This window comes from Rattus rattus, chromosome 2 (genome assembly GCF_011064425.1).
Source record: "Rattus rattus isolate New Zealand chromosome 2, Rrattus_CSIRO_v1, whole genome shotgun sequence".
NCBI classification, from domain to species: Eukaryota; Metazoa; Chordata; class Mammalia; order Rodentia; family Muridae; genus Rattus; species Rattus rattus.
Window position 1 is genome coordinate 67,919,469 of NC_046155.1, and position 15,379 is coordinate 67,934,847.

At 43.9% G+C, this 15,379-nt stretch overlaps 1 protein-coding gene across 1 annotated transcript in view; it reads left to right on the forward strand.

The window, feature by feature from the left end:
* The window catches only part of Adam12 (ADAM metallopeptidase domain 12), a 190,044-nt gene that overhangs the window by 118,280 nt on the left and 56,385 nt on the right, over positions 1-15,379 (forward strand). The window contains exons 9-11 of the mRNA XM_032895048.1: positions 2,719-2,888; positions 5,635-5,719; positions 9,307-9,455. Coding sequence (XP_032750939.1) covers positions 2,719-2,888; positions 5,635-5,719; positions 9,307-9,455 — 404 coding nt within the window. The remainder of the gene's footprint in view (positions 1-2,718; positions 2,889-5,634; positions 5,720-9,306; positions 9,456-15,379) is intronic.

Consider the following 15,379-nt stretch of genomic DNA (forward strand, 5'->3'; position numbering starts at 1 on the left):
CATTCTCTGGACTTCCTGTTAGTGCTATTGCTCAGTGGGAGAGCATATCAGTTAACTGGATTCATGGTAGCATGTCCTGTGCCCTAAAGCCTCGTGCTAACCTCTGAGCAGCTGAGCCAGGGCGAGGCCATCCTAATCTTTACTTGTTCTGCTTGTGCCACATTCCTGCACACAGCAAGAACTGACAGCAAACATTCGTGGTTGTTGCGTATGTAGGACAATCACTCATGTGGGTCTCTGACTGTGTCTACATACATTCTGGGATCCCTGAACCAGGCAGGCAGCTGCCAAGCTCCATTTGACCTACATAGGCCTGTGAGCTTTTCTGGAAGTCTGGAGTCACAGTACTCACAAGGTGGGTGGCAGTTTTAATTATTCAAACCATGGCATCAGAGTCACCCTTTCTGTGTACCAGCCCAGCCATGCAGTTATGATCCTGAATAATTTACCTGGCCCCTCCAAGCCTTGGCGTCTTGACACTAAAATGAAAGCAGTAACAATTCCTAACTCATAGAATTGCTTTGTGGACTAAACCAGGATTTAGACAGCACCTTGGCATCAAGCCAGAGTTGTCCTTGTGCTCATTAAACTTTACTAACAAGAACCAAGATGACCTGTGGGCAAACCAAGGAGGGACATTCAGTGAAGGTAGTAAACAGTGAATACAGGCTTGCTGTAGGCACAGCATCCATGAACGTTAACCAACAGTACCAACTTAGAGAGGAGTTGACTAAGCCTGAAATCTAGGCTACGGTGTGGTTTGAGGGGGCTCACCGAGAAATACAACCTCTCCATGGGTAGGAACAACCTCCCTGGTTGGTATGTTGCTAAGTTAGTACTGAGAAAGGTGATGGGTTAGGCCTGAGCTCCTGTTTCTATTTGATATTCCTGGGAAGACGCTGAGAAGGAGTGTCTGTTTCTCAGAAGACAACCCTCAAGGCCACTCAGGATGTCTGGCCCTTGGGGACTCTCTTAAATAAAAGTTGGCATGAATATCAGCATTGAACATTTGTTTTCTGGTTATTGTTAACTTTGCATATGACACAGCTGGGAATGTCATCTTGAAGGGTGCCCCTGATTTGAGCAAGCATCATTCAGGATGATCCTGGAACTGTTTTTCTGGGAAACTCAGGCTGGAAGTTTGCAAAGAGGCACAAGTCGTGTGACTTCTTGATGAAAAACATACCAACAGGCAGCATTTTGCTTATGTAATTGTCTTATTAATGTATTAATTTCATATGGTCTTCGTTATCTGTTTAACCCCAGCTTGGACCACTGCAATCAGCATAGCCTGTGACATAATTTGTGCCCCAGCTCGGTTCTTTGAGTTCTTCTGCTGACCCAGTGTTCACTTGTGACTCTGGGGAGCAGCAAGGAAAAAGATGAGCTTCCTTGCGTGGGGTTGAGAATCTGGGGTCAGACGCTCAGCCTTAGGGAGTTCCTTGCACTTTAGCTCACCACGTTGGAATGGCGCTTAACTCCCAAATGCAAAGCTGCTAGGATTTTTGTTCCTTGCTGGACAGATGTTACTAGAAATTTAGAGGATCTGCCTCCCTCTGGAGAGGGCTATAAAGTTATGCTTTTCTCCTGTGTATCTAGGGTCTCAGAAGCAGGGGGATGGGACTTTCTTGTTGCATGTGGACTTGTATGTGACTGGTATCAAGAGATTAATAGGGCAACAAGGTGACTTGTGACCACAGAGTCCTCTCCCTGTCAGTATGCTGTTCCATTTGAAGCAAGGACGATTTGGAACAATTTACATGGCCCTTCCTAGCCTCATCATCTTGACTATAAAGGAACAATATCAGTTCTTAGCTGTACAGTTGCATTGCAGACTGAGCTATGGGGTCTATAAGCCTCTTTCTCAGCATGAAGCCCAGGATGGACTGATGTGCGTTTCATGTTGGCTAGCAACTCATGCTGTCCCTCTAGGCTTACATGAGACAAACCATCCTTTGACAATTAGAAGACTTTTTCTTCCCCCACCTCCTATGGATGGGGAAGGTGGCTTTGGTTGAAGCCATGACTCCCTACATGTGGGGATGAAAGAGAAAACACCCTTTGAGTCTTCTCAAAGCTTTCTCTCTCAAGCTCCTGTGAGGAAATCTCCACATGACAGATCTTTCCATCTCACTTTTTGATATGATAAGAAAAACATGGTCATAAATTTACTGTAGAAGGTTTTACCTATGCTTCTGTTATTCTGAAAGGCACCAAACTGACTAATTTGATAGGTGATGGAACATGACGGTGTCAGCCAAAGCTGAGTCTTTACTGAGTAATTCAGATTCGTTTTCAATATCTCATAGACAGACCACTGTACTTGAAATGAAAATATGATTGTTGGCAGAAGTATCTAAATGACCTTCATCTTGTTTTTTCTTGCAGTAAATATTAATTTCCAGCATATTAAATGGTGGCCTACATCTACAGGCATACTTAAATCATGGCAAGTTTTTTTTTATGTACACGCAGGCAGACGGGGGAGAAATGGTTGATAACTTTAGCATCAAATTAGTCAACATTCCAGAGTCCAGTTAACATTCCACTTAGGATTGAGTACTAAGACTAGTTCTTAAACTCTGTTGCCATGGGAACAAAGGTGCACAGGGAGGTGGTTTTCTGACTTTCAAGGATGGACTACAAAGGTGAAATCCGTTCCAGTTCTCTCTTTAAGTTCCTGACAATGTGATCCTCCAAGGATGCCCATTCTCTTAGTTTTACAGACCACTGAACATCCGTATCGTCCTGGTGGGAGTAGAAGTGTGGAATGACATTGACAAATGCTCTATAAGCCAGGACCCATTCACCAGCCTCCATGAGTTTTTAGACTGGAGAAAGATAAAGCTTCTACCTCGCAAATCCCACGACAACGCTCAGCTTATCAGGTGAGCAGCGCCATCTTCCTCTATTAAAGATGCAGCGCCATGTGCTTATACTTTTCTGGGGTCTGCACAGCATACTGGTTCCTTCAAAAGGCTTGCTTCCCAGCCTGCATCATGGCCAAGCACATCCCTACCTGGCTTCACACATCCATCGGGGAAGTCTCCTGTCCCCCTGCAGGACTCTTATTTATGGTCCCCGACCATACTCTTCCATCCATAACTGGGTGTTTTTCTCTATGCTAGTTTATCTGGTATTAGTCTCAATAAGATTGCCTCAAGTAATATATCATTAGTGGGAAAAATCTATATTTTTACAAGATCTGAAAGCAAAGCATGTGAGTGAAAATTGTCAGGTACCTAGGGCCTTTCTCCTCTGTTGGAAGAGTTCTCTCTGGCTTTCCAGGTCAGTGAGTGTCATCTTGACCTAGTGATCTTCACCCCATCAGTACCCACTTGTCACCTGCTAGGACCCAGGTAGGTTCTTTGAACATAGCAGTGACCAGTATTAAACCTTTTTTGCTCTGAAGAATGTCTGCTGGGAGAAAGCAGAAAAATAGAAAGCATTAGAGTAGCAAGTGCTATGGGGATGTGAAATGAAGGGGGAGGTACAACTGTCCCACAGCATATGGTGAGTGACTCCAGGCACCTTTGCATTTAAAAGAAGAGAATGTCACTATATTAGCCTGAATCCATAGGAAGCAGATGTTTTCAGAAACAGCACATGTTTATTTTAATCTTTAGGCACTTTATACTATTATTTGTTTGTTCTCGTGTAACTTAAATCAGCAAAGCAAAACCTTCAGACACAAGGGTCCCTGTTCATTGGCCAGTCAGATCTAATTTATTGAACATTCATGAGAAGGGAACAAGATTGTTCTGCCCTATGTTCTCTTTAGGAAAAGCCTCCATCCACCCTCAGTCTGTCAGTGGTCCCTGATCACTTACTCTAACCATTTCTCCTGGGGTCCCTGTAGATGGGATTGGTTTCTTCCCATTTTGTGCACTGATCAGTCCTGCACTGTTAAAAGTACATCTCATGTACTTTAAGTTGGAATGTTTTGTTTTTGTTTTTTTTTTTCCCCCACTAAAGGAATCTGTCCAACTTAAACATCTGGAAATAAGTTAACATCTTTAACCTTCTTAATTTACTTGTATATATAGTTGTGACCATTCATATGGTCTGTGTATGTGAGCAGCTGTAAATACAAAGGCTGAATGAAGAGCCTACTGCTGTGACTGAGTGCAGAGTCGGCGCTCCACATCTGAGGGCTCCACACCCACGGATCCAACTAACCCCAAACCGGAAATGTTCAGAGAACAGCACATCTTTACTGAGCATGTGCAGACTTGCATCCCTGTCGTGTCTGAATAATTCAGTGTAATGACTGATAGACAACTTAGATGGTATTAAGGACAACTAATCAAGAGATTGGATTGTATGGATACACAGGTTCTATGCAAACACAATGCCGTTTTATACAAGGAATTGAGTATCTATGAGTTGTGGTACCCACAGAAGATTCAAACTTTAACCTTCATGGATAACAAGGGATAGTTCTTGTGCCATGGATTAGATTAGATTAGATAGATAGATAGATAGATAGATAGATAGATAGATAGATAGATAGATAGACAGACAGACAGACAGACAATTGATAAAAAGAAGAAAAGAGAAAAGAAACAGAAGAGGGATGGAAGAAACAACGGTATTTATATACTTGCTACCTCTGTCCAATTAATCATTGTGAAGATTTCATTTTATTTTATTTCCATGTATGAGTGTTTGTCTACATGTACCTCTATGCACCACGTGTGCCTAATACCCACAGAGGCCAGAAGAGGAGGTTGGATCCCCTAGGACTAAAGTTACAGACAGTTGTGAGAGCTGTGAGTTATGTGTGCTAAGAATCAACTCCAGGTCGTCTAGAAGAGAAGGCAGCTCTTACCTTAACTCTGGGCCATCTCTCCAGCCCCATATTTGACTTTTCAAACTGTAAGTGCATTGTCTGTTAGCCTGACTAGTGCAACAGGATGAAGTGCCTTGATTACTTTGTAGGAATCCAACAAATACAGCTTAACATTGTAATGCCTGAGGCTGGAGTTAACAAACACACTGAGACAGCCGGTCGGTATAACTAGTTTTATGATTAGGTTGATTCCAGATAGGAGAATGCCTTCTGGAAGTTCCCTTCTGGAAGCTTCCTCCCCAATGCCGTGGCTTTGTGGGTGCTTACTTGCTATGCACTAGGTCTGGAGAAGTGATCGCTTTTCTGCCGATTTCAGTCTCAAAAGCTATATTGGCAGAACCCTTTGAAGGATTCCGTGTCTGGGGATGATGAGTTACACAGGAAAGCAAACTCTAGCTACAACAGAAAATCTCCCAAGCTGTCTCCTATGTTTCCTTTAGCAAACAGTGATTCCTGGTGACTTCTCAGTCTTTCCATCAGCAGGCATTGTTTCAAAGGAACAGCTCCTTACAGGAAGCAGGCTACAGCTTACAAATACAAGGCAATACCTGGCCACTGTCTGAGTCTGGACAGCAAAACTCTGCAAGAATTATGGGACCATCTTGCAACTGGAAAAGTAAAGTGCAATGAGAAAAAGATAAAAGTCTCAAGTAGATACCCCCTCCTGGGGCCGTTTGCATCATTGAACATTCTGTGGCAGGTCTGCCTAGAAAAGACTTGAAATGTTCAGAAATGGACCTGCAATGTGTGAGATTAAAGGAAGTCCTTCCTTTGTTTTGTAGTGGGGTTTATTTCCAAGGAACCACGATTGGCATGGCACCCATCATGAGCATGTGCACTGCAGAACAGTCCGGAGGAGTGGTCATGGTAAGCCAAAGATGTCTGGGAGCTATCTTCCCCGTCTAGTGATTTCCCCAGGAAATCTACTCCTATCAGACCTCTTGAAGCCATTGATGCTCTCTAGATTCGCCTCTAACTTTTATTCTACCCGTATTTATGATTTATTTTCCCACATGTGGGGGGGCAGTTTAGAAGACACAGTTGGTCTTCAAGGAAGAGTGGAAGAGTGGCTCCTTCTGTGGAGAAATAATCTCGACAGGGACTATTGGTCAAAGTATCTCAATCCAGGGAAGCTTCCTGATGTTGGGGTGAACCAGGATATGGGGGTTGCCCTCTGTGCTCAACTTGGGGGGAAGGGGTATGGGAGGGATAGACTGTGGCCTCACCAAATGTTGCCACTCAAGTGATTTTTTTTTGATGGTTCTGCCCCTGCGCCCACCAGTCAGAAGTTTGAGGTTTTTCACTACGTACCATTGCAAATGCTTAACATACCTTCTGGCCAGAGCACAATTTGTCTTTATCATAACCTTATTCTTGGAAGGCAGAAGCCTGGGTTTATTGCTTCACGGGGCTAACTTTGTCATATACAGGGCTATATATGTTTGTAGAAGGAAGTACAACGAGAAGCATGTTGGAGATTTCTTATGCATTTAATGGAAAGAACTTAGACTTGCTGCCCGACGGGGGCTCCCACCCACTCTAGCCCTTCTGAAGGGATTCTCATACCAGACTGTCCCTAGAATGGTACCAACTCTCAGATAGGGATATCCTTGGAGCCTGTCCCTCTGTGTCCTTTAAATAAATACACTCTTGCCCTCCCAAGAAGCCATGACTCTCTCCCCACCCTCCACACAGAACTTCCTGAGTGTTGGGTTGTAGGAAAGGGTGGGAAACAGTTACATTCTGCTGAGTGTTATTTTCTCTGCATACTGCCTAATCTAATCTTTCTAGCGATGGTACGTAAACATTTTCCTCCCGTCTGGGAGCAGTGGTAGGTAATTTATGCAAGCATGCACTGCGTGGGCAGGCTATGTGGAGGGCCTGCACCCACTCGCTGGATCCGCTGGCTTGAACCGGCTCCTCTCAGGTTTCCTTTGAACATGGAAGCCCAGCCGGTGATCTCCACTGTGGAAGTCACTGGAAAGTTTGGGTTTTTGCTGGTGCCAGGTTAATTTCAAGTCAGATCGCAGCTTTGTTTTCATAGGACAGATTGTAAAGTTTTAAGAGGGAGTAATTTTCAGTTTCATGGTTCCATGGTTAGTCGCTACTGACTTCGCCACTTAAAACTGGCACAAATACAGTTCAGAGCCAAAATGGAATCCTTCATAAGCAAAGCAGGTCCTGCCCCTGCAAGGGGCTAAAGCATCCCATGTCCCACCTGACAGGGTAAATAAAGGATTTGTCAGCCAGTATCCCTTGCTTTGTTTTCACAGAAGTCATTACTAAGAGCCCCTCCTTAAAATCATGCAGAAGAAAAAAAAAAATCCTATTTTGTTTTAAATATGTGAAATTAACATGAGAATAAATGCTACTTGTGGGCCCTGTCAGGAGAGTCAAGTCAGGCCCAAAGTTAATTATCAAGGGGGCTGGAGAAACGGCTCAGCAATGAAGAGTTCATCATGCTGCTCTTCCAGAGGACATACATGGGTTCAGTTTTCAGAACCCAAGGCAGGCAGCCCCTGACCTCCTGTAACTCCAGCTCCAAGGGACCCAGTGCCCACTTCGGGGGTTCCACAGCAACTGCAGTCACGTAGGCAAACCCACACAGAAGACACAAACATATGCATACTTAATTAAAAAAATAATTTTTTTAAAAAAATTGGTTTTTACCAATTAGATGGCAGAGAATGTCTTTACACACAGTTTTTAGCCCACAGAGAAATACCAAATAGGGTGGAAGTTACCATCATACAACAGCTTTAACTTCTGTAGGATTCATGAGACAACAAAACCAGATATTTCCTGTTCAGACCTAAAACATTAACACTGCTTTTCTGTTACTGCATCCTGAGCTGGATTCATGTGTGTTACGTGTGACCCTCACCATACCAAGGACCCCCAGTATAGAAAAAGAAGAAGGGGGCAACCTTTATAGAGCTAAAAATATGATGGTTTCTAAAACCATTTCCCCTATCTTTTCAAGATAAGTCAACTATTAGTTTTAGTAATTTAAAGCCATGCCTTTGTACCTAACTAACCTTAAAAATGATGATGATGATGATGATGATGATGATGATTGTTAATTTGGGCATGGTATCAAACACACAAAAAGATTTGTTTTCCTAATTGTAAGCAGGTATAAAGGACTTATTAGTAGTCCTTAAGACAGAATCTAAATTGTCATTTATGCATGATGTAAGACAACTCAAAAAATAAAGATAAAACTGGTAATTCACCAAGCAGATAAAAAAAGACACCAGGTGAATATTCTCAAGGAACAAGTTCCTTGAATTATTTTTGCCAAGCATGCTGATGAAACTCAGTCCTCCATATGTTACTGTGGCAATATTCCCCTCGCTAATGCATGTTATTAAGAATTGATTTCCTGAAAGGTAAAATTTGTAGTACTTCTACAACAGGAAACTGTGAAGTGTAAATTAGTAATTTATCAGGAATTCCCTTGAGTCTAAGAACAGCTTGCTTTCTATACATGCTATTGTGTCCCAGACAATAGGCTGGTGACAGCCCTGCCCTTGACCTGTAACATCCGCTGGCTCTCACAGAAACATACCTTTACCCAGAGTCCTCAAGAGGACTGGAAAGAAGAGATTTTCTAAAACATCATATCATACTCTCTTCCGGACATGTTTTGAGTTCCTGGATAACACAAACCAAAATTCAAGCAAGATATTCTATGGCCCTCACTGGCAGAATTTCTATAAATCACATCAGCTAATTAACCAATCTTAGATTAAGTTTAAAAAAAAGACTGTGTTTTTAGTTATGTTTAAGTATCTATTTGAGCCAAGCTATCCAAGAAGGATGTTAAGCAATTAAGCTGGAGGTGGCCAGAGTGCTCGCTGATGGCAAAAGGTCAGTGTGAATCCCAGCAGCTCCATCAGAGAATCGGGGCCTTCTTTATGTCCAAGGTCAACTTAAAGGGCCAGCAAGACTGACACATAACTGAATTGTAACCTTAATTCAATTACCTTCCAGTAAATTACGTTACATGATCAGCTGTTTCCGTAGATTGACAAGAACTTTCCCAGAGTCATCCCCTACCAGGCAAAGGAAGAAACAGGATTAAGAACAGTTTAGCTGTTCAGGATTGATTTGAAAGCAGCTTACATCCCCTTAACCAGGCAGCCTTTTCTTTCTATCATTAAGAATAAATTTTGCCTCTCTTGATGGTGTTTTGAAGAAGGGAGATCAGCAAAAATCCTCATGTATAATAAGATGGCCCTCAGAAGACGAACCCCAAATGGGCTTAATGAAATAGGCCAAAGTACTTCCCATGGTCGAAGTTAATAACAAGGCTCTGTATTTGGGCCTTTATGGGGAATTCAGTTAAACCAAGCGTTAATGATGAACAAATGCCAAGGGGAGGGAAAATGGTGGAGAAGAGGCCAAGCAGATGTGAACTGTAAATCTCTGCTCTTGTGTTTTTCTTTGAGGACCATTCAGACAGCCCCCTTGGTGCCGCAGTGACCTTGGCGCATGAGCTGGGCCACAACTTCGGGATGAACCATGACACACTGGAAAGGGGCTGCAGCTGCAGAATGGCTGCGGAGAAAGGAGGCTGCATCATGAACCCTTCCACAGGGTAAGTACCAGGCTCTGGTGGCCCAAGAGTTAACAGTACACATCGTGAGTCATGCGCTGAGAGACGTCTTAGCAAGAGAGGATAGTGCTTCCCCGTCCCCGGTTGTCGTCTGACTGAAGAATCTAAAGAGGTTTCCTGAAAGAAATCCATGCACAAGTAGCAAGAATGGACTGTGTGATCTTGGGAGCCATGGACAGCCAGCTTCAATGGCACAGAGCACAAGGCCGGCCTCTTCTCTGGGAAGCAGTGGGGATGGATGCTGTTATTTAGAAATCACAAATTGGCCATAGTCTCAGCACATGTTTCTGATTCGAGCATCGTTTCAGCTGACACTGGCCAAAGGAGCCAGGCTTCTGAGGGTCTTAAGAATCCACCCTACAGAACTGAAATGGGTTATGTGTCCTACAGGGTCTCCTCCTGGAGCATGCTGGGTAGAAGATGCCTCTTGACTCCGGTTAGGTAAAGATGTGTTACAGTATCCATGTTGATAGACCACTTCACTGGACCTTTGGGACTTTAATGAAAGGACTTTCTAGTCCCACTGTTGAATACCTTGAGTGAGGTGGACACAGATGCTCCCTGGAGAGTTTCAAGATGCAGATGTCCTCTGACAATTCTGAGAGTCTGTCCCAAACTAGAGTGGCAGGCTGATTTAGGTAAGCTTAGAAAAGAGAACACGCTATGTATGGTCCCTTGTCCCTTATATTAAAATTCAAGACCCTGTAGATGCTTCAATCATGGAGTTTGCCCAGTCAAGCCTGCTATGTACACTTATTGAATTTGTAGCAGTAGGAGAAAAAAGTATTGACCGAATGACCTAACTGAGCTCTGGATAATGGCTCTGTGAAGCCTTGCTGTTAAGGAAACACCATCCTGTGAGGGATAACACTCACCTATGAGCTTTAAAGTCCAAGAAGAGGGGAGGATTGCTGAAGAATGTGGTCTCACCTTTGCAAACAACATGGAGAGGGGCTCCTTACCAGATAATTTTTAAGACACCAATAAAGTCTGGGCTGAACCACACAGCCCATATTAAAGCATTGCCACCTCATGTCAGCCACTGCTCAGGTGCCCTGCATCACAGCGAGTCACCGCTGCCTCGAGTCACGCTCACTGGCACTGAAACTCTTCAGGGCCAACCTTGTCGTTCATGCTTCTGCCTTAAGCATGATTCAGAGGAGTCGAGGAGGCCTTGTTCAGTGATGGCAGGAACCAAGAACCTGACTGAAAGTAAGAATAGTTTAAAGCAACACTGTCAGGGAGCTGTAAGCATGGCCCACCCTTGGCCCACAGGCTGCATGCAACCTGAGATACAGATGAGTTTGTCTCAACACAAAATCATACACCCACTCAAAGCATGATGAGCCATTTCTTTTGCAGTTTTATTTTTACAGCTCAATGGTGCCATCCTCAAACGTGAGCTTTACAAAGGCATCATGTCACAACAGTGTCAAAGGGTTAGATGTACCTGCTAGAGACTAATGAGTGTTGCTCTCTGTGAAGGGAAGGCCAGCCACCCTGACGCATAATGTTCTCTCTATACAAATCTAAACAGAGAGAAGCAGCTGAACACTTAGGGAAAGAGCCACGGCTTAGGGCATGAGGTTGGTCTTAAGGCCTGTGTGTACCTTGTGTCTCACTATCCAGGAAGCCTAGACAGAGCCAGCTTCCCTGGGTAGCATGTCTCCAAGTGGCTCAGAATGGGACTGGCAGGAGTTTGCCTGCAACAGGGTGATCTTTGTCTCTTCTCATTCTTGATGAACTCATCCAAAGGACAGATCACAGAGCTATGCTTCATCCCCCTGATTACTAATACACTAATACAGACACTAATACATCCACCCACAAATACACTAATACAGACACTAATACATCCACCCACACATCTCCAGAAAAGGTCCCCACTGACCAAGCGACTGTGTTGCCAAGCTAACATTGCTAGTGCCTTTTAACTTTTGATAAGAGAAAATGGAAGAAGAGAGTCCAGATAGAGTCCCTGTGGGTTGGTAGAAGAAATCAGATGACATCCCAGTTCTGACCTGCTTGTTCGCATGACCCAATTGTTCTCATGCCCACAGGCAAGGGAGCAAGCCCTGGGCCTTTCTGAGCTTTGTCAGCAAAATACCTAAGTCCATCTGTATGTCTTTTCTGCCTCCCAGCCAGCCACCCACTTATCCTCTTGAATAGAAAGCACTGTTTGAGGAAGACCCTACAGCCCTAAAGATTATAGACATCTGCAGGCGTGCTCCCTAGCACTCCTGGGGGTTTTGTGTGAGGTCTTTCTGGCTGGCAGGTGTCCACAGCAGTGCTGAACAGGGCAAGCCGAATTACCCTAGAGCTATCTGAATACCTCAGGTAGAAATGACATTGTTAAGAGCTCAGCAAAACATTCTGAAGTCTTCCCCAGACACCAGGGGCTTGCTAATAGCCTTTATTTGATTTATTCCTTATTAGCAATGTCAGAGTTTTCTCTTTTGCTGAGCTTGTATTTTTGCAAAAAAAAAATTTTTTTTCTGTTTGGTTTCCATTTATGATCCCACGTCCTTATCCAGAGAGTGGTGTTTTTAATTTTCTCAGATGGAGAGCAACTTCTTAAGCAAGTGGATGAATTAATCACAAAAGCCCATAGTGAGGAGGAGAGCCAAGGGGCCCAGACAATCCCCCATCATCCATCACCTAAGGTGGAATTTCCCAGGCTGCTCCAGCATTATCTCATAGTGGTGGTTCCCTTGCCTCATGGGGTCCCTGGGAGAGGAGGGGGAGTGGGTTGAATGAGATCATGCGCCTCTGTAAATTATAAATCACTCTCCAAAGACAAAGGAGTATTAGTGTCATTTAGTTCACAGAGACAGCTAGCACAGAAGTTGGATCTTTTTCAGAATTCCCACTGATCAGTAGGTAGGACTTCTGGTTACGGTGGCCAGTTTTAACCTGAGCCAAACACCAGCCTTCCTCTTGACTTTTTCCTCCCTGCTGATTGACCCATGGGCGGCTAGTGTCAAAAATACTGGTTAATTGACGTCTGAGCCTGAAGAGAGATTAATAATAGATTTGATAGTAAGGACTCAGAATCAAAATAAAACAAATAACAGAAAGGGTACAGCCTGTAGAGAATATGGTTTTCCCTTAACACGGTATTCCTGTATCCTAACTCTAAAATCGTGGCCCAACACTCACCCCTGACAAATGGGACTGGAAGGTCTGCAAATACAAGCACGGAACAGAATCCTGTGCAGACCAGGGTACTGATCTCCTTGCACACAGCAGCTCCGGCTAGACAGGGGTTCCCTAGAGCTTGCCTCATTAGTTCTCAGGAGCCCATGAGGACGTGTATTTGATGTCTTGAGACTAAGCATTTAAGACCTGCCTTGGATATCACTCTTTGACGTAGGTGGTGTCTAGCGGTTTATGTGGGATTAAACTCAGCAGCATCCATCTATTAAGTTGCTCCTTGAAGATCTTGGTCTTCCTAGATTGGGTGGAATCGCCTTGAGCACGTTCATGGGAATAAGGAGAGAGGAGTACTGAGAACATTTTTAGAGTTAGCATGATAGTAAATATAACTTGCTATAGTGGGAAAAATTAGGATTTACATTCAAAAATAGAGTTGCTGGTTCCTCTAATTTTTGCAGAAATTGTATTATTGAGAGCTGGGCACTTAAGCTGTCTGAGAGGAATGCACCAGAATAGGCCACACATTGTGCTCTTTGATGAATGTTGAGTATACACCCACAACAGGACAGACTCATATCTGTTTGGTTTCCATTATGATCCCACATTCCTGTCCTGAGAGTAGTGTTTTTAATTTTCTCAGATGGAGAGCAACTTCCCAAGCAAGTGGGTGAATTAATCACAAAAGCCCCAAGTGATGGGGAAGCCAAGGGGGATTTCTTTCATTGTGCTAGAAACAGATGAGAAAACCAGCCCACAAGACTCCTGCAGGTTGGAGTCTCATCATTGGTCAAAGTGCTAAGTGACTATTTAATGCTCAGCCATAAATGGGCCATGTACATCAGCACCTCCAAGGCTCAGGGAACACCAGTGAGTAAGAAGCATAAAGAAGTGAACGAGCAGAAGGAAGCTGGTAAAGATGTCTGACGTCTGAGCATGGATGGTTCTTTCACTCTTGAACTCACAGTAGCTGTGATTGCCTGCACAGCATCTGCACCATGTAAGATCCAGCAACGTCCTGTACATAGAATGAGAAGAGGCTCATGGACTCCGCCCCTCCATGAGGTTTTATCTAAGTAGTTAATAAAGTCAATGAAGGAAGAGAAAGGCATTTCATTAGGGGTGCATCTACTGATAAGATGTCCTTGATATAAACAAACCTTCACCCATGCCCCCATAAGCCACCCTAATGAAACTCACAGGTCACTAAACAACAACAACAACAAAAAACATTCAAGACCAAGAAGGGCTACTTGGGACAAGGAAGGAACAGTGGAAATCCTAGGGGTAGAAGATGACGTGGGTAAATATGATCAAAATATGTACACTTATGAAAATGTCATAATGAGTGGGGTAGTGGTGGCACATGCCTTTCATATCAGCACTTGGGAGGCAGAGGAAGGAGGATCTCCCAGTTCAAAGCCAGCCTGATGCACATAAGGAGTTCCAAGAAAATGTCAGAAAAAGTCATAATGAAATCTATTATTATAATGAATATATGCTGGGGAGATGGCTCAGTAAAGAACTTGATGCAGAAGCACTGAGGACCTGAGCTTGGATCTACAAAGCCCAGTTACAAAGCAGAGCACAGGGCTAGAGACCTGTAATTCTATGCTGGGTAAGTTCGGGTCCCCAGCACCTCTTACAAAACTGAGCATAGTGCTAGGGAGATTCTGGTGATTTCTAACCTGCCAGTCTGGCTAATCAGCAAGCCCAGGCTCAGTGAAAGGTACTATAAAGTACATTGGACACTGTTTGAGGAAAGTACCCAGTGTTGACCTCTGTGTCCTGATACACATACATGCATGCACACTTATACATGTATTCATTCACATTTCAGAGAACATTCATGGTAGTGGGAAGATAGGCAAGGAATCTGGAGGTGACAAGTTGAAAGCGGCAGAGTTCTGATAGAAGATTCTGTAGGTATGGGTTGAGGGTTATCTCACTTCTGAGCATCTTATCTACTCTAAGTAGACCTGGGTACCACAGCATCCATCAGTAGGTACTTGTAAGTCCCTCTAAGACAGTGCTCCTCAACCTTCCTAATGCTGTGACCCTTTAATACATTTTCTCATGTTGTGGTGCCCCCTCAACCATAAAATTATTTAGTTGCTACTTCATAATTATAATTTTGCTACTGTTATCAGTCACTGATGTAAATATCTGATATGCAGGAGATATGGTGGGGATTGTGCCCCACAGATTGAGAACCACTGTTCTAAGAGATAGAGAAATCTTCAAGCCCAATCGTGTTACCACACTTTAAATCTTCTGCAAAGTGACCAAAAATTTAATTCCCTGTGTACAGGGAGTCAGAGTTGAAAGGGGTCCAGCTGAGAATGCATCAGGGAGCAAAGGTCAGCATGAGAGCCTTCGAGGGATTGAGCAGAAGTAAGGCTGTCCTCTCCCTGAGCATTTCCAGCTCATTTCAAGCTACGGAATGTCTCTTTGAAGGATTTGCCTGGAAATGCGTGTCAAGGGGATGGAATGAATAGTGGTTTCCTGTGAAAGCTCCCAGAGGCTGATAAGAAGTACCAGAGCCCAAGAGTCATCGACACAGAATAGACACCCCATCAAAACCTACCCCCTTCGAATTCTGAGCAGCTGTGTAAGATCACAGAACACTCTGGACATGAGGGATTTGCAATGATGGGGTTGAAGGCACTTATGTCTCTGAATCATCTCATTTGAGGATGACAGGGCTGTGGGGGCGGGCAGCTCTCACTGAAAAGTTTCATAAAAATCTTCAT